At 40.4% G+C, this 18,015-nt stretch overlaps 2 protein-coding genes across 4 annotated transcripts; one reads left to right on the top strand and one right to left on the bottom strand.

Moving 5' to 3' along the window:
• Nucleotides 1-34: 34 nt before the first annotated feature.
• LOC146657518 (intermembrane lipid transfer protein VPS13A-like) lies at nt 35-4,964 on the bottom strand. 3 transcript variants are annotated; one of them, XM_085426977.1, is made up of 11 exons: nt 4,717-4,964; nt 4,114-4,227; nt 3,866-4,003; nt 3,655-3,736; nt 3,445-3,558; nt 3,207-3,282; nt 1,861-2,024; nt 1,634-1,679; nt 1,355-1,478; nt 830-1,129; nt 35-729 (listed from the first exon to the last, which is right to left on the bottom strand). In XM_085426977.1, the coding sequence occupies exons 5-10, from the start codon at nt 3,544-3,546 to the stop codon at nt 1,075-1,077; spliced, it is 567 nt and encodes a 188-aa protein (XP_085283103.1). In that variant the 5' UTR covers nt 3,547-3,558; nt 3,655-3,736; nt 3,866-4,003; nt 4,114-4,227; nt 4,717-4,964; the 3' UTR covers nt 35-729; nt 830-1,074. The 3 variants fall into 3 exon arrangements, with proteins under 3 accessions (XP_085283103.1, XP_085283105.1, XP_085283102.1); XM_085426979.1 differs by having other exon boundaries at nt 830-1,110; nt 4,717-4,958; XM_085426976.1 differs by lacking the exons at nt 35-729; nt 830-1,129 and having other exon boundaries at nt 1,187-1,478; nt 4,717-4,963.
• A 3,519-nt stretch (nt 4,965-8,483) lies between these two features.
• LOC146657517 (guanine nucleotide-binding protein subunit alpha-14-like) lies at nt 8,484-17,969 on the top strand. Its single transcript, XM_085425660.1, has 9 exons — nt 8,484-8,624; nt 8,699-8,749; nt 9,043-9,220; nt 14,451-14,635; nt 14,740-14,894; nt 15,037-15,177; nt 15,888-16,017; nt 16,105-16,258; nt 17,201-17,969. The coding sequence occupies exons 3-9, from the start codon at nt 9,100-9,102 to the stop codon at nt 17,389-17,391; spliced, it is 1,077 nt and encodes a 358-aa protein (XP_085281786.1). The 5' UTR covers nt 8,484-8,624; nt 8,699-8,749; nt 9,043-9,099; the 3' UTR covers nt 17,392-17,969.
• The last annotated feature ends 46 nt before the right edge of the window (nt 17,970-18,015 follow it).

Raw genomic sequence — 18,015 nt, 5'->3', positions numbered from 1 at the left:
CCAGCGCAGTGAATATTTCGTTCCCCGAAAACAAAACTACGTTAATGGCAGCAGAAAGTATTTAGTAATATTAAACCGTGATGCGCCCAAGACCATGTTTGGCATTGCATATGTGTGGTATAAAAACATAAAAATCACAAAATTTCATACTGCAAGCTCCTCATAAAGTCTGATGCGAGGATGGATATATACAGATAGACATCATATTAGGTCATATACAGCAAACTGATGCATGTAAGTACAGTATAAAAATAGCATGCATCTCTGACTCACACACTCAACAGTCTTTATTCTGCAATGTATAAAAAAAAAATAGGAAAAAGAACTTTAAGGATGCACATTTTTTGAATTATGTGTACTATAAAGCCATACTAATTCATATTAGCATGCCTTTTATATAATCCAGTAAAAGAAACAGTGTGCAACATTAAATGTGCTACAACAATTACAGTTAATTTGGCCTCAGTGATACTCGAGGGATTTTTTCCCCCCCCCCCTATCAGTTGCTGTTAAGATTGACATTTCTACACCCAAATCCTCCTTTACATCCAGAAATGAAAGTTAAACTCAATCTCTAAAGCTACGTTAGGCAAAAATATTTTTGGTAGCATGCAGTAAAGAAAAAAAGGCACTGGCACACACAGAGCTCGTGTGTTTAGCATTTCTCAATCTTCAGAGTCAGTACTTGGGTAAACTCTCTCTTGCATCCTCCAATTTGGTGAGAACCCACTGAAAATAAATAATGACCAAAGTTAGAACTAATTATTTTCACTAGTCGTGTATCCCAACTGAAAGGAAATATCAGCTTGAGTCTAAATTGCAAACTTACTTTGGCTATCTCTGGAGTTTTGAAGTTTATTATCTTCCCAAACTCTTTGGCATGAAAGACTAACTTCACTCTCTCCTGCAGTGGAAGGCGAGGTTCAGTGCAGAAGTAATAATAATAATAATAATAATAATAAAGAAAAATTTAACTTTTAAACAAAGACAGCAGCAGTGGAAATGCTCATCTCCAGGATTCAAAACAGGGCTCCACAAAGCAACAGCTGACACCAGGGCTGCTACATCCAAGTTTTATACAGTCTGTGTTAAGCTGTGGGCTGCAGCCCCCTGGTGGGCAATGAAGGTACTGCATGTGAGAGGTATGAAGTCAAATCTTTACATTAGTTACAATTTAATTTGAATGTAACGCTGTTAATAGAGAGTCAAGTACAAGAAGTACAGCAGAAGATTAAAACAAATGAATGAAAACAAAGGACAACTCAGGGCATAAACAAATTCAAACAGGACCTATCTGATTACACACTGATGCGGCAAGTGCACAATCACATAGCACAGACAGAAATAACTGTACCTCTTGATCCCTTGGAAAGTGCTGCTGGCCATGTCAATAATGCCTCCTGTTGGTCGAGCTACTGCACCAACCAAACCTTTTCCAACACCTTTAAAAAAGCCCGCTGCCCCCTCTTTCTGGGCCCCTGCATAATAACACAAACACTGCAGCTTAAGTTCAAAGATCTTCACGGCCAAATGTCAAGTGTTCAATGGAAACACACTAACAGAACACGTAGTTTTTTTATGCCCTTATTTTATTGGACTAACATGTTTATACTTGTGGTCAGACTCATCTTACCTTTAATAGGTTTGGTAACGATCCCTGTGATCCCACTGACAAATCCCTGTGGGAAAAGGAAGATAACACTGCAGAATAAATGACTCATTACAGCCGTGCATTTTCTTTCAGACTAGTTTGCAGTGTTGTTGTTGCTAGTCTTACTACTTCCTACATCCTGCATTAACTGCGTGTTTCCTGCTGATAAACAGAGAGGAGCAATTTAAAAACCAAACAGTTTTACATACAGACACCAGTCCTTTTCCACCCCTGGTCAGCCCCTCTCTCAGACCGCTGGGCTGTTTGTTCATAGCTTCTCGTCTCTTCTGCTGGTACTCTTTATCCATTGTCATCGCTGCGACACCCTTTGCCATGGCACCTGTTATCCTGGAGGCTGCACCTGCAATACCGCCTGAACAACAAACATGATTTCTTACCTGAGAATATTTTTTAATATATCTTAAATGTTCATGTCAAAATTGTGTCAGTGAAAATCTGAAATCTTAAGGGCTCCAACATGTTGCTAAAAAGTCTCAGATGTGTAATGAAACAGCCACAGTTCACTGTTAAAGGCAATATAATGCTGAAATTTAACAGATATAACACTATATTAAAAACACATGCAGTAAAACGACAAATGCTCAGTTATTACACTGTTCAAATTACAGCCCTATATAGCAGCCATGAACCCATCCCAGTCAATCAACGTGTATAATGACAGCAGATAAAGTGAGGACAGCGTGCAGGGCTGTACAAACTCTTTAACGACCTTCATTTCTTTTTATTTATTTTTTTCATGTGGTGATGAGCAATAATTCTCCGAGCTTTATTAAGTTTTTTGTTGGACATTTACTGCTTTTTAACTCATTTTCAATCTAGTTTCACATTATTTTCACAGGATTATTTTTAACATCTGATAAACTTCTTAACACTGATGTCAAGCATATAATGACACCAGGCTAAAGGGATGAATCATTATTGTTTCTACACATTATGGACACTTTCAATTAAATTTTATTTTTAACCAGTTTGTTACCAGCAGCCTCTCACAAAAAGCAAATGATTTGCTCAATCTATGAAACATGGCAATGATAACACAGTTTGACAGACATAAAATAGCTGAAAACAAGTGAAGGAAACTGGACAGTTGGGAGGGACAAAGAAAGAAGTTGCAGGTCTAAAAGGCATGCCTCCACTTAGGTGAAGCAGTGCTCAGACTCAACATAAGTGAAGCAGTGTGGGATCATCTTTACAGAAAACAGAACAAAAGGCAACCAGCATCTAAGGAAGAGCTTTGAATGTCCTTCTAGAAGCCTGGAGAACTATTCCTGAAGACAAGGAAGCTGAGTAAGAGAGTTCAGGATGTGATAAAGAATTGTAAAAACTGTTTTTGCTGTACATACTGTATTTCAAAATACAAAGAAATGAGTGCAAGACTTTTGCACAACACTGTACTTAAATTTAAAATAAAAGATAAATTAAACATAATTAATTTTTGAATTAGAAATTCCAGTGATTATTTAGCAGTTTTGACCTGATCCTGTTGAGCTAAGGCTGACTCTGTATTACCCCTTTAACACCATTTCATGCTTACCTACAGCTCCTCCCACCAGCGCCTTAACCCCAAGAGCCATTCCTTCAACAAACTCCTCAGGGCCCTGGATGGCTCCCTAGAAGAAAAAAAAAAGAACAGTTATTGTGAATGTTAACCTGAATCCAATGTGGCCATATTTTCTAAATTACACAACGTAACTATTCAACAGGTTTTATAACGCACTTCAAAGCTAAAAGACCCAGTTGAACTTGTCAATAATTTTATTGGATATCATTACCTGATAGGGCTCATAAAAGAAAGCCTCCACCCCTTCTGACAATCCTCTGATCAGTCCAAATGGGTTTCCAAGAACATCGAGGCCCAGCACCAGCACATACATCTGCTTAATAGCCTTGAGATACACATAGGTGGAAAATCAAAATATCAAAACAAAAGAAGACAAGACAAATTGCCACTTGTCTGGTTTCATTGTGCTTGTATGTATTACCTGCTTAGAATAATGTCTGAGGACCTCCCACTGGAGCTGCTGAGTGGTGTAGAACTGGTAGGTCAATTCAAAAAAGGCCAGCCTGAAATAAATGTCACATTCAGCCAAGAAGCAGGGTTGGAATCACCAAGAACAAGTCACATGGAAGTAATTTAATGCTAATGGATGGCACATGCATGCTGTCTATTTGAGCCTTTTTCTGTATTCATACTTGAAGACAACATCCTGCACGTCAGTGAGCTGATACTCTTCAGCAACAAATTGAGCAACTGCACAGGGTTCAGTTACGATCTCTCTTCTGTGTCAAGCCATCCTCTCCGCCTGAGCTCAGAGAGAAACTCAGGTGCAGCTGACAAAACAAAAACACAAAAACATCAGCAGGCATTAGTATGGCAACAAAGAAATTGCAGAGATCAGTTCAGACACTATTTGTTTGACAGAAACTGCATTCGCACACACCTTAATGGGGGAAATGTGGAAGTACTCGTAGAGGCTGATGGGAGATTTGTCAGCAGCAGAGACATGGTTCAGTTCTGTCTTTATGTTCGTTATGTCCTTTTCAAACAGTTCCACCTGAAGCATCAGGAGAAAGGCACAACAGCTGTTGAGTTAACTGAATTATAATCATAACGCAATCTGAACAGAAAGGTAACTTTGTGTGTGTGTCAAGGCGTGTAGCCAAAATCAAATAAAAAAATAAAAAAATCGAATCAAAATTTATTTATAAGCACATTGAAAAACAACATGGGTTGAGCCAAATTGATGTACATAGTAGAGATAACATAGTAAACATACATAGTAATTACTATAAAATACTAGTCATAATTGAAAGCTAGAGAGTACAATTGTGTTTTCAACTGGGTTTTAAAAATGCTGAGTGTTGGGAAGACCTAAATGAAGGGGCAGACTGTTCCAGAGTTTGGGTGCAGTGATCACAAAAGCTTGTTCACCTCTGTCAAAAGGAACTTATCTGCAGACCTAAGTATGGAACGCCAGGACTGACATAATGAATTAATTAAATGTCCGTAATTACAGAAAATAAAACATTTAAAATACACAAACCTCCTGAGCTGACATCCAGGAGGGCCTAAATAGTCCTTTATGGCCTTCTTTCTCACTTATTTCTTCTCTTTGAACAATATTTTCTCCATGTGTGGAGCTGACCGCGAGCTGCAGCATGCAGACGCCATGTGCGCTAGCATAAAGTGGCTGAGTGGAGACCCAAACTGCAAACAACTGAACCCTCGATACTTCACCACCAGAGGGTGCAAAAGAGCAAAATCTGGACATAAAGCTCAACAAAACATAAAATGCAAAAGACCGTTACACTCCCACCAATCACTTGTGATTTAAAGAATAAAGTATTGCCTATGAACTAATGAATGGCTTTTAAATGAACTATTATGAATTATATTTAAGCAGAGTGCGGTGGAGAATCTTCTTCCCCTTCCATCAACACCTCACTGTGTGAGTCATGTCGGACAAAGAGGGGTAATAGGGGCAATAAAATTAAGATTTGTAATTGAGAAAACATTGCATGCAGTAAAAAGCATATTAGCAACCTGTCTAACATGTGCGCGAACTAATGTAGGTAAATCAAAAGCAAAACATCAGCATTTACCACAACCAGATTTTCCATTTCATACATTACAAATTGATTTCACACATATGCCAGCACAAGGAAGCATCAAGTACTTACTGGTAATAGTGGATCAATTTAGTAAATGAGTAGAAGCTTATCCAACCTCAAAAGAAACTGCAGAAGTAGTCTGTCAAAAGTTGAGCAATGAAATAATACCCAGATTCGGAATACCTCACCAGATTAACAGTGATAGAGGATCTTCATTCACATTAGAAGTAATTCAAAAGTGTGCTAAAACTTTAATGACCTGGGTCAAATTACTTCCTCAAGTCCTCTGTGAGATTAGAATGACTCAATCTACAGTAACCAAATTATTTCCATTTGAAATAAGACTATTTCCAACACCATGGTCAGCTTCCAGAGGGGCACCGCTAGTAGAAGGTGATGTATATTGCATTGTCCACTGATGTTCACAACCTGGTAGAAAAACTGAATAATAACTATCAGAAAGTTTGTCTCTCTCAGCCTTTCCCCTCCACAGTTCCACCAGTGGAGACAAGGAGATGCATGTTGGAGAAGCCACTAAAACCAAGGACTCTCTGGGAGGCCGCGCGTGTTCCAGCCCCAGACTGTACTGGCAGTGACGAAGAACCAGCATCCTCACAGACGGACAACCTCAGTGGATTCATGCCAGCAGGGTTAAGACCAGCCCAATCGGACCATCTCAGGCGTCGGATCAAGCAGACGACATCTCCGGCGAGCCAGCGCCCGGAACTAGAGCAAATAAACACACACGGGTAGATGACATCTCCGGCGAGCCAGCGCCCGGATCCAAAAGTTACATACACACACGCAATCACTGATTAACACACAACGTCTGAAAGAACAACAACAAGGTACTCAAACATCCAGCAGGAACAGAAAGCCAAAAGTACCACATGATGTCTAACCTGATAAAGCCAGACTCATTTCATCCTGATAATGGAGAAAATGAAATGCCCATTGTCATCATACGACGCTTATTCTGTGTCTCTCGAACCTGGGACTAGGCCAGAAGACGACTGAAGAACTGTCTTTCTTATATATTTAGGTTATTTATCATATCTATCGCATTAACCTTAGGATTTCTCTTTGCTATTTTGTATTGTAAACTGCAACCATGTTCACATTTCTGCAGGTCATATTTTGCTGACTATACCTCATGCTCTATTTTGCAAGACACCTACTTAATGCACTCCTCACGTTCCCTAAAATCAGTAAATAGCAACATAGACGCCACTAATAAACCATCTTATGCGCCCTCTAGAACAGGAGCTAACGCCTGGTATGAAAATGCCAGAACAGCCGCTCGTGATTTAGGAAACAGTAACTGTTATGTCTGTTCAAAGGCTAATCCAGAACAGGTAATAGTAGGATACCCCATATCCGGTTTCCCCCTCACTGAGGGACTAGAGGAAATCGGCGGAGATAATGCTCTCCTTAAAGACGCTTTACAGTTGACTCTGAGCCCTCTCGACTGCCTACTTAGACACACACACACACCAACTAACCCTGAGACTCCATTAGGCGAATTATTGAAGTTATCTGATGACACCGCAGGGACCTGCGCCCCAATGAAACGCCCTAAGAATAGGTTAAAACCCTCACTGCCCTTAGGACAGATCCCTCTCCATTTTAATACTAGTATGATATGTCTGCGCAGACTAAAGTTAACTGGCCCAGACACACACATAGATTATACAAAGGATAACTATACATTTTTCTCTGACTCCCCAGGTGCACGCTGTAATGAGACATGGCTAGCTGTCTCTATGGCTGAAGTTTTATCATATCTGGAGGAACACACACACAGTTCAAGTTCGAGCAGAGACTCGATCATTGTTCCCCCAGACGGTGTCTTAAATGATACTGACTGGGGGGGAGTTAGTTAAATCACACATGGTCACGCGCCTAACTAGAGCAATCCCACATGCTTATTGGATGTGCAATAATACCCTTAGATTAGCTTTACCTGTTAATTGGACCGGTACCTGTGGTCTAGTAACCGCTGATGTATGCTGTACTTTCATTCCCAATAATACCGCTCCTAACGGTTCATTCACACAAGCTATGAATAAACTTGAAGCATTGCAGATAGAACTAATTGCCAATACAGGCCACGGTCAGTGGCTACATAAGTGGCTACAGGACACGTTTGGGAGATGGAAGGAACTAATTGTAGCCTTTGTAACCGTTGCAGCATGTTTTTGATGATTATTGTCTGTTGTGTGGTACCCTGTGTACGTTCAATGATAACCCGTATAGCTACTAGTACAGCTACTTCAATGTATTTGCAATTGGCACAAATTGACCCAGATTATGTGTCAGATGTCATCGATGATGATCCTGATGTATGTATTGAGCATTAGATTGTGAATTACTCGATTGTTCAAGAAGAGTATGACGTTTTCTTCTCTTTCTTTTCTTCTTTTTAAAATTTTGATATTAAGCTTGCTCGAAGGACCAGTTACAGTTATGATTTGTCTTTATATTATGTTATTACATTCTGTCTTTATACTATGTTATCATTTCATGATAAAAGGGGAGAACTGTTATGATATTTTGATACCACGGTTAGCATTTACAGAAGATTGTTTTATACAGGAAAACTGTTACTCAATAAGGCCTATATACTAGTTGTTTTTCTCTTTCTCTGTGACCCAAGAATTAATGTGTAAGACTCACAGGCTGGTACCCCAAGGTCGAAAACACCACAGAGACGAGACCACTTCCTTACTCCCATCCTCCCTTCCTTATCTCTTAGAAAAAGGCTCGTTAAAGGCCAGGTGGTTTGTTTCAGAATTCACTAATGAAAGAACTCTGTATTCTGTGTATTTTGCTGGGATGATCATAAATTGTAGCTGAGCTGATAAACTACACACAGGATACTTCTTTGCTCACAAGGCAGGAAGACGTTTCCTTATTTGGTCTGTACCGGTTTGAACTGGGAAAGCTGACACACGAACCTTTTTTTCCTCTATATAAGCTGTTATGTACTAAATAAACCTTTGAGTCGATTGGGAAGGCAACCTAAAGCAGTCTCTGTTTTCTTGTTCTCCCAAGCTGCTCCCGAGCTCGTAACTAACCCAGCTGAATGGCATACCTGAGTGTTACTTTAAATAATTAGGAATCTTAGAAGGAAAGGACAAAACTCTGCTTATCGCTCACGCCACGGAGGAAACCCGGGATGGCAATTTCCTTCAATTAACGCGAACCATGATTTAATGTCATCAAGACTCGTGAATTACGAGTGTGATATTATAGAAACTTCCAAGGAAAGCGAGCACAGCGTGGAGCACTTCTAAGAATGAGCCATGGCACTCCATGTCCGATTAAAACTCATCTACAGGTGAATTCCTCATCGCTCACCGTTTCCACAGGTTGTGGCAGCGAACTTCCCATTTTATCCTTTTCTATTTGTAGCCGGTGCCACGCCCTCCCGATTCGTCAGGATAAAGCTGAAGTGTCGTCCAGGTAGAGTATAACTGCAGCACTTTGTCCAATAGGAACAGCTCGTGGTGCACCTTGTTGTACACCTCGATGCTTAAGTAAAACAGAGAGAGAGCTTTGGACTTACCCCTGAAATCTAGCACTTTATATTTTAGCAGCAAACTTTTCTGTTTCTGTGGAAGTCAAAGGCGCAGTTTTGAAGATGCTCTGTGCCTTTTTGCGTCTGAAGTTGTGAAGTGCAAGAGGGGGCAAAGGAGTATTTTTTTTTAACACGTCTGAGTTTTCTTTTTCTTTTTTTTTTCTGTCTTTAATCAAAGCCTGCGACATTTTTACAGCCGAGTGGTCGTTGGAGAGCAACCTGGTGACTTTCAGCGATGGCTGGATGCTGTGTTTCAGCGGAGGAGAGAGAGAACCAGAGGATCAACGAGGAGATTGAGAAGCAGCTGCGGAGGGACAAGGAGGACTCTCGCATGGAGCTCAAGTTGCTGCTTTTAGGTGAGCATCACTAACCTGAACACCAGCTCGGAGGGTAACTGACTTCACGGAGTCCTCCTCATTCTCCTCGTGCTTTGCTGTAAATCATTCAAAAGTTTTATCTAGATTGTAGCCATAAATGTTCTTTTCCGGGCAAAAGAAAAGCTTTAAAACATTTGCTCTTAAAGTTGTTCCTCTAGCGGAAGGATCCAGGCGTTTTCATTTTCAGTTGTGGGAGACAGCTCAAAATTTGCCATTACTTCACCGCTTCCTGGCCACGGGTATCGTGGCAGGTGGGACAGAGCTCTGACGCCTGTCGACTAGTATTCATTTAGCCATATGAAAGTAAAATGCACACTTTAGAAGGCAAATATATAATTTTATATATATTATATCCAGCACGCAACATTTTGTCATTGCCACGTGTGGCTACATGAGAGGATTCAAGTCATGAGCAGCGTTTCACAGTTGAGGCGCACTGGCTTTCCGAGAACATCCAGGGTATGCGCAGCCGCGCGCCATGGCGCTGCCATTGATTTAAGCGTGGTCGGAGATTTGAATCCTTGAGTACTTTTTGCCTGCTGGGGTCGGTAAGTCTCCACCTGGCCACAGAAACACACACACACACACACACACACACACACACACACACACACACACACACACACTCTCTCTTCCTGGGGGGGGCGCATTTTACTGCAGTAGTGTGGGAGCACTTCAGGAACCAGTCGCCATCCACGCCTTGGTCAGTGGTGTGTTTGAAAGCCATAACTAGCGTTTCATGCAAAAGTCATGCAAATGCATCACGGAGCACGAGCTATTGGTTTTTACCAACTGTTCTCTTAGCAGATCATTTCACTCAAAACACAGCGTTATGTTTTTGCCCCCAAACCAACATTCATTTGCTTTAAAAGAAAAACATTTTCGCAGCTCACTGTAGGCTGTTACAGACAGCTGGACTCCAGCAGTTTTGTTTAACGCATCACAAAGGTAGTTGAGAGAAGTCAAAACGTGGAGGGACTTTCCAGAAAAAAGGATGACCCTGAGGTCTCTGTTCAGGCTGAAAGAGTTTCAAACATAAGGCCCAGGGCCCAGAACCTGGCCATCAAAGAGCCCAATCCAGCCCCCTAAATAAATGGTAAATGGCCTGTATTTGTATAGCACTTAACTTAGTCCCTAAGGACACCAAAGCGCTTTACACTACATTCAGTCATCCACCCATTCACACACTGGTGATGGCAAGCTACATTGTAGCCACAACTGCTCTGGGGCGCACTGACAGAGGCAATAACTTTGGATAATGTGGTAAATGCAAAGAAGAAGGACATAAATGTTATTATTCAAAGTGTATTTTATGTCAGTCTGCAGGATAGTCTGGGAAATAAACTGCTTTTTTTCTGTCATTTTTAAGCATTTCATCATCATTCTCCTTTCTTAAAGTGGGAGAACAAAGAGTCACGTTGGAGTGTTTCTGTTGCAAATGCGTTTGTTTTTCTCATGCCGTCTGAGCTATTTAATGTATACTTAAATGTCTTTACACTGACGGTGACCGAAAGTCTCCTTATATTTCAGTCGCATCGCTATAAGTGCAACGAACCACACGCATGTCCGCCCCTCCCACACTTGTTCAGTATGCCTACTGCTGTACTGTTGAGCTGCTGTTAACTTCCATTAAAGTATATCTGGACATCACTCTCTGTGCCCCACTCTCTGACCGGAGTTTAAGTCCTGAAGGAGCTATCATCCCAGCATCCCAGAGATAACTCTCTAACAGACAGAAAGAGGAATGATTTGGAGGGTTTTCTTTTCCAGGTAATAAATCTACTGCTCCAGCCCACTAAGATCAAACAGGGCTCTGTGTGGGCCACAGTGTAAAAGGAGTATGACAGCCATGATCTAGAAAGTAACCTTTTGTTACCTGGTCAGAGTAACTCAGCTCTCAGTGGATTTCATTAGGATGGTCAGAGTCAGGTCTACTGAGAGTGCAAGAGATCAACACCTTCACTTTCTGCCCTTTTTTGTCAGAGGCCTTAAATTTGACTTGAACAGCTGCCGACTTGCATACCGAATCATCACAGCTCAGTAGATAGGTATAGTCAAATATTCAGTATGTTAGTCGTCTGTGTATAAATAACTCAACTTTTTATGCCTGAGAAGGATTAATAAGAAGTATAAACTTATATGATCCTTCCTATTTATGGAATGATAGCAATATTTATCTTACTTTCAAATGACCTGCCAATTACCCACACACACATAAAAGTGCATTCATACCGACACATGATGTGCATACAACAAACATATGCAATTATACATCTATACATACATGTATCCTTACATTCACCGTGGGTAGGTGTGTATACACGCCTACCCACGCTACAGGATCGTTATCACAGTTGTGATAAATAATATTATTTATATTATAATATTTATACTATATATGCATATAAACATGTTTAAATGTATAAATGCACATGCGCACACTTAAAAATATGGATATACACATACCTTCGATATATACCCTCAAATATCAATACATACATTTACATATATAGACACTGAAATACTGTTTGGTTCTTCTTTTTGGAAGAAGTGTTGTTTTTTCTGTTATTTTTAACTGGAATATGTTTGAATGTAGCAGTAGATCTGCTGGATCTTGTTTTTTTTTTTGTTTGTTTGTTTTTAAAAGTCAAATTTTGCAGATTAGTGACTTCTCATGTTTTTTGTTTTGTGCCTCTGCACAGTCGCTGCCTAGCAGGTACATTTCAGTTGTGACAACAAAAAAAACCCGGAGAGGACAGACTTTGACAGTAGCCGTTATCTCATGACACTAACATCACATTCATTCACGCGGGCACCACCGCCTCGTGTTACAGCGTTCCCCAATTGAGGAAGTGTGCAGGTATGAAGCTGTGTCGTACATGCAAGCTGGACACACACGCACACACCGACTGCCCAAAAGATGAAACTCCCCACCCATCCCTGCATAAACCCACACACATACACAAACACAGCAACCTCCAATATTCAGGTCTGTTAACAAACACATTTGTTTACCAAATCGGCTGTGCATCATGTGATCTCAATGAGAATATTACGAGTTTTTGCTGTAAGAGCTGAAGAGTAACATGGCAGAAAGGGACTCTGTGTGTGTGGTTTTCATACCTTTTAATAAGAACAAGTATGTATGCATCTAGTATATTATGTTTTAGTGAAATATAAGTTAGTCGAAAGACCTTTTAGATGGAGAGCTTGAGTCCAAATACACACCGAGTCTCTGAGTTATTAAGCGTGCATCTGATCCTGTCACTCAGGAAAGGTTTCAGGGTGAAAAAGTGCACAGTTCTTGTTGAATTAATTATTGGAAGTTAGGAGGGCTTTTGTTTTATTTATTTTTCCATCTGACCAAAGGAAGGTCATTTTTCAGAAGCAAATTAAGCAAGGTTGACTAAAATATTTTATTCAACCAGGTGAAACTAAAGCTATGAATGATATGTTGAATTTTATTTCGGGCAATTTGTGATATTTAAACTTCCTGTTCTCGGATATTGGCGAGTGTCCCTTTGGCAGTCAAATATACATTCAAATCGTTCAGCTTGCGTCCCTGCGTGGACAAGCTGGGTATTGAGAGTTGTCACAGAACTTGTTTTTATTTCTTTTAACTTATCTCTTAGTAAAAAGTTGTTCATAAAAAGACAGATGGGTCTTTAATGTAGCTGCCAGGCAGCTGCCAGCTGGCATACAGTATGCAACACCTGTGCAACATCACACGTAATAATTCAAATTTGGGTCTTTTTTAATGTAAATATCATAAATATTGAGTTGCAGTAATAACTCACCAGGATGCAGCTCAGTAATATTTTAAAGTATATATAAACTTTATGCTCTTGCAGAAGGGGCATGGATGCATGACACTGGGCAGGGGTACATTTTACTGTATCGACAACTTCAAGTTTAAAATTGTCACTGTAAGGAGGGATAGAGACTCCCATGACTTTTTTTGTTTGTGTCTTTGCAGCAGAGAGCTAAATTTGCTTGCTTGCAGTGGCCATAATATCTTCTCTTGGGATAAATGAAGAGTAGAAAATTAGGCTCGTCTTTTATCTTTAACCTGGACCAGATACCACCAGCAAGCTCTGATCAGCTGACCTCAAAGATCTCGTATTTGCATATGAATGTAGTAATTTACTAATACATGGAGGCAACTGACCATAGTAAACTGGAAATAAACCAGTCCATTTCCAATTTAATTAGCACAATTAAAGGTCAAACATCTAGCTAGCACTGACCACACACAACAACTCAAGGTTCAGTATCTTTCTCCAGGATAGTTTGGCATGCAGAGCGGAGCAGCCGCGGATCAAACCACCAGCCTTACAACAGGTAAATGACCTGCTCTAGCTCTTGAGGCACAGCCTCTCCGTTAAATGGTTCAGACCCAAAGTGATCACTAAAATTTTGGAAGTCAGCCTAAAGAAGAAAGAATCGGTGTCACATGGGACCTTTTAAGGACCTGTTGAGCAGCCTCACAGCCACATTCTGGACCGTTTGCAGGGCTTCTGGGGTTGATTTGCTCAGGCAGGGAACAAAGGCAAATAATTATAGAGGCATGACAAAATAAAACATCCCTCCACCACTCAAAGTATTATACTATAGGGCAATTGAATTTATCTAGTAAGTGTGTGCATATCAATACGTTTAATAAAACATTATCTATGTAGCTCTCAGCAGCACACATATGAGCTCCATATCAACCTGCACATAAGTGATGCTTACACATTTCAGTATTTATACTATAATGATATAATCTGCTTGTACAATAAGTACTCTAATTTTCTTATACTTAACATTTGTTTTCTTCCTCTTTATAGCTGTAGTTAGACTAATGTTATTACTGGTGGTTTTGATACTTAAATACTTCTAGGTACTATGAGAACCTGTTGTCTGGCATCAAAATCAAGACAATGAAAGCAGTCGTAACTGACTCATCAGCATGATTTCTTTAAAATTCAGAAACATGACAATTAAAATGGTCAAATCCTGCACCGATGAGCACTGCTGAGAAACAGGCTGTCACGTGAATGCAGATTTTTAAAAACAGACCTTAGACATAAAACTGCATTCCCGTCTGCTCACGCAGCCAGCAGATGTTTACTTTGGTTTGATTTGCAGAATGTTAATTTGCAACGAGGCAAAAAATTGTAGACCAAATAAATCTATTATTGAGTTTAATCCTCAATGTGTCTCACAGGCACTGGAGAGAGTGGAAAGAGCACCTTTATCAAACAAATGAGGATTATCCATGGAGGAGGATATACAGACGAGGACAAAAGGAGCTATGCCAAGCTGGTGTACCAGAACATCTACACGTCCATGCAGACAATGGTCCGAGCTATGGAGGCTCTTGGTATATCTTTCACTGATCCCCAGAACCAGGTACAGGCAGACTGACTCTGTTCCAGTCCTTTACAATAAAGACTTGATGGATGGTTACCTCATTGTTACCTCACTGTCTTTTTGTCTTCTCGGTGTGTCCATAGAGCCATGCCAGCGCAGTCCTGGAGGTGGAGGTGGATAAGGTGAAGGACTTAGATAGCAACCTCGCCATGGCTGTCAAGAGTCTGTGGGATGATCCTGGAATACAGGAGTGCTATGATCGGCGCAGGGAGTACCAGCTGTCCGACTCCACCAAATAGTGAGAATTAGGCATTTATGATCTTTAACAGTGTGCGCAGATCTCTGTACTTTTCTAGATCAAATTTGGTTTACATTTTAAGTTTTCTACATTTCTCCTTTCTTAGTGTTTTTTTTTTCTCCCTGCATATTTTTCTTTTTAGCTATCTCACAGATCTGGATCGGATTTCACAGCCCTCATACATACCTGATCTTGACGACATCCTCAGAGTCCGAGTCCCAACCACTGGTATCATTGAATACCCCTTTGACATGTGGTCTAAGGATCAGAATGTCATTTTCAGGTGAGGTGCATATTGACATCTTCTGCACTGCACAGAGTTTCATTTCAATTCAGTTCAGTTGAGTTTATATAGCATCAAATGACAAACAGCAGTCACCTCAAGGTGCTTTATATCTTAAGGTAAAGACCTTACAGTAATGCAGAGAAAGTGCCAACAATTAAACAACTCCCTTTGAAAAAGCACTTGGTGACAGTAGCAAGGAAAACCTCCCTTGTAACAGGAAGAAAACTCTTAACAGAATCAGATTCTGGGAGGGGCGGCCATCTGCTGCAACTGTTCGAGGATAAGGTGAGGGCGACAGGACAAACAACACACTGTGTAAGAGAGCCAGAGATTAATAATAGCTAATGATTAAAGAGTGATGTGTAAAAGGTGAGTGAAGAAGAAACACTCAGTGCTTCATGGGAAGCCAATGCAGCCTAGACCTATTGTAGCATAACTAACAGATCACCTGATCCAGCCCTAACTATATGCTTTATCAAAACGCAAAGTTTTAAATCTAATCTTAAAAGTAGAGAGGCTGTCTGTATCCCAAATCCAAACTGGGAGCTGGTTCCACAGAAGAGGGGCCTGAAAGCTGAAGGCTCTGCCTCCCATTCTACTTTGAAATACTCTATGAACCAAAATAATAGCAGCAGCACTGGAACTGGCCACAGGCATGGCACCGACCTCGAAGGTGGCGTGACTTTTCTTGGCTGCTTTTATGACAGGATGGTTGATGTGGGTGGTCAAAGATCAGAGCGGAGAAAGTGGATCCACTGCTTTGAGAACGTCACCTCCATCATTTTCTTGGTGGCACTCAGCGAATACGATCAGGTCCTGGCTGAGTGCGACAATGAGGTGAGAATTTAACGACACAGCAAATGATGATTTCAGTTTACATCCTCCTGGAGTTTTACATGTGTTTGATCCCTTTAAACATCTCAGAACCGCATGGAGGAGAGCAAGGCCCTGTTCAAGACCATCATCACCTACCCCTGGTTCCAGCGCTCATCTGTCATACTTTTCCTCAACAAGACCGACATCCTCAAGGAGAAGATCTTGTACTCTCACTTATCCACCTACTTCCCTGAATTCACAGGTTAGACTGAGTGAATGCTCATCTTGATTTCAGCTCTTATTCCACCACAAGATTTGTAATTACTTAGCTGATCTAATTAAGTCCTTCATCATACAATCGCTGCACGGTACTCATTTTTATGGAAGTGTTGAAATAGACTAAAAATACTCAACTGACACTATATTAGGTACACTGTGCTGGTACCAGGTTGAACCTCCTTTACCATCAGAATTGGTTTAATTCTTCATGGCTGAGATTTAAAAGGGAGCTGAAAACATTCAGCAGGAATTTTGGTCCACATTGGCAATCATTAGTCTAAGCTCCGCCCCTCCCTCCTTGATACAAGCCCACAAGAAAATCACCAAATTTGTTCTGCATTAAAAACCCATAATTTGTTCAAAATAAAATAACTGATTGTTTTTTTTTTTAAACACATTTTTAATCTTTAAGTATCAAGACTTAGAATTTCAGTTTTGGTTTGGTGTTTTTGGCTGACAAGAGGTGAAACCATGTGTGGTCTTCTGCTGCTGTAGACCATCTGCTTCAGAAGATGCTCTTCTGCATACCTCGGTTGAAATCAGTAGTTAATTACCATTAGTTACTATATCATCGCGTCTGGCCATTCTCCTCTGACCTCTGTGAGGACTGCTACTCACAGATCATCTTTCACTTTCAGACTATTCACTGTAAACACTACAGATGGTTGTGTCTCAGTAAATTTGAAATACTCAGACCAGCCTGTTTGGTACCAACATTTAAAGTCACTTAAATCACTTTTCTTCCCCATTCTGATGCTCAGTTTGAACTTCAGCAGGTCGTAAAATGCATTGAGTTCCTGTCATGTAATTGGCAGATTAGATATTTGCATTAACAAGCAGTTGAACAAGTCTACCCAATCAAGTGTCTGGTGAGCGTATGTTGAATTTACTGACATATTTAAATAATATCAACCCTGAATTGCAGGACCTCAGCAGGATCAAGTAGCAGCTCAAAAATTCATCCTAAAAATGTACCAAGAACAAAACCTGGACAAGGACAAGACGTTGTATTCTCACTTCACCTGCGCCACGGACACAGAAAACATCCGCTTAATCTTCAAGGACGTGAAAACAGCCATCCTCAGGCACAACCTCGGGGACTTCAACCTGGTGTAGAAAGGTTGCATACAGCACAGGAGCAAATGCATACAAGAGAAGACCTGAGGAAAGCCGAAATAGAAAAGAATCTAATTATCAATCAAGCTTAAACCAAAAAAGAAGCAATTTGAAATTGTTTCATTTCTAACAAGGGAGATCCAAAAAAGAGAGAATACAAACATCCTGTACCAGACATACTAACATGAAATTGTGTTTAGATGCTTTAGTTTCCCTTGTAGTTTTTTAGTATTTGCTGTAAATGATACATTACAGTGGAAATGAGAAAGTGAAAATTAGTAGCAAGTAACTGACCTGTTGTGTGAACTACTTATTTAAATAGACATATGATCTGAGTGCTTTAATGTATGTAAATGTATCCCCATGTAATAGTTTGATAAGGATGCTCTTTAGCCCGGTTTTGTGATTTCATAATGTTTAGAAATGGTTGCTCTAACACTGAGACGCATGTAAGTGCCTTATTTACTCAGGACAGTCAGCAGAGCCACGGAGTTCATAGAGTGTCAGATGTAAATAGTCTGAGATGTGCTTTAGGAAAAAAAATACCACTGTTTCTTCTATTTATGGTTATTTTCAATAAAGAGATATAATTATTTAATAAAGAGTACAAGTCAGGTGCCTGAC

This window comes from Rhamphochromis longiceps, linkage group LG12, assembly GCF_057381845.1.
Source record: "Rhamphochromis longiceps isolate RC_006_pf linkage group LG12, R_longiceps_female_GT1.1, whole genome shotgun sequence".
Lineage (NCBI taxonomy): Eukaryota > Metazoa > Chordata > Actinopteri > Cichliformes > Cichlidae > Rhamphochromis > Rhamphochromis longiceps.
Note: the sequence above shows the minus strand (reverse complement) of the source record. Positions and strands in the feature narration are given on the sequence as shown.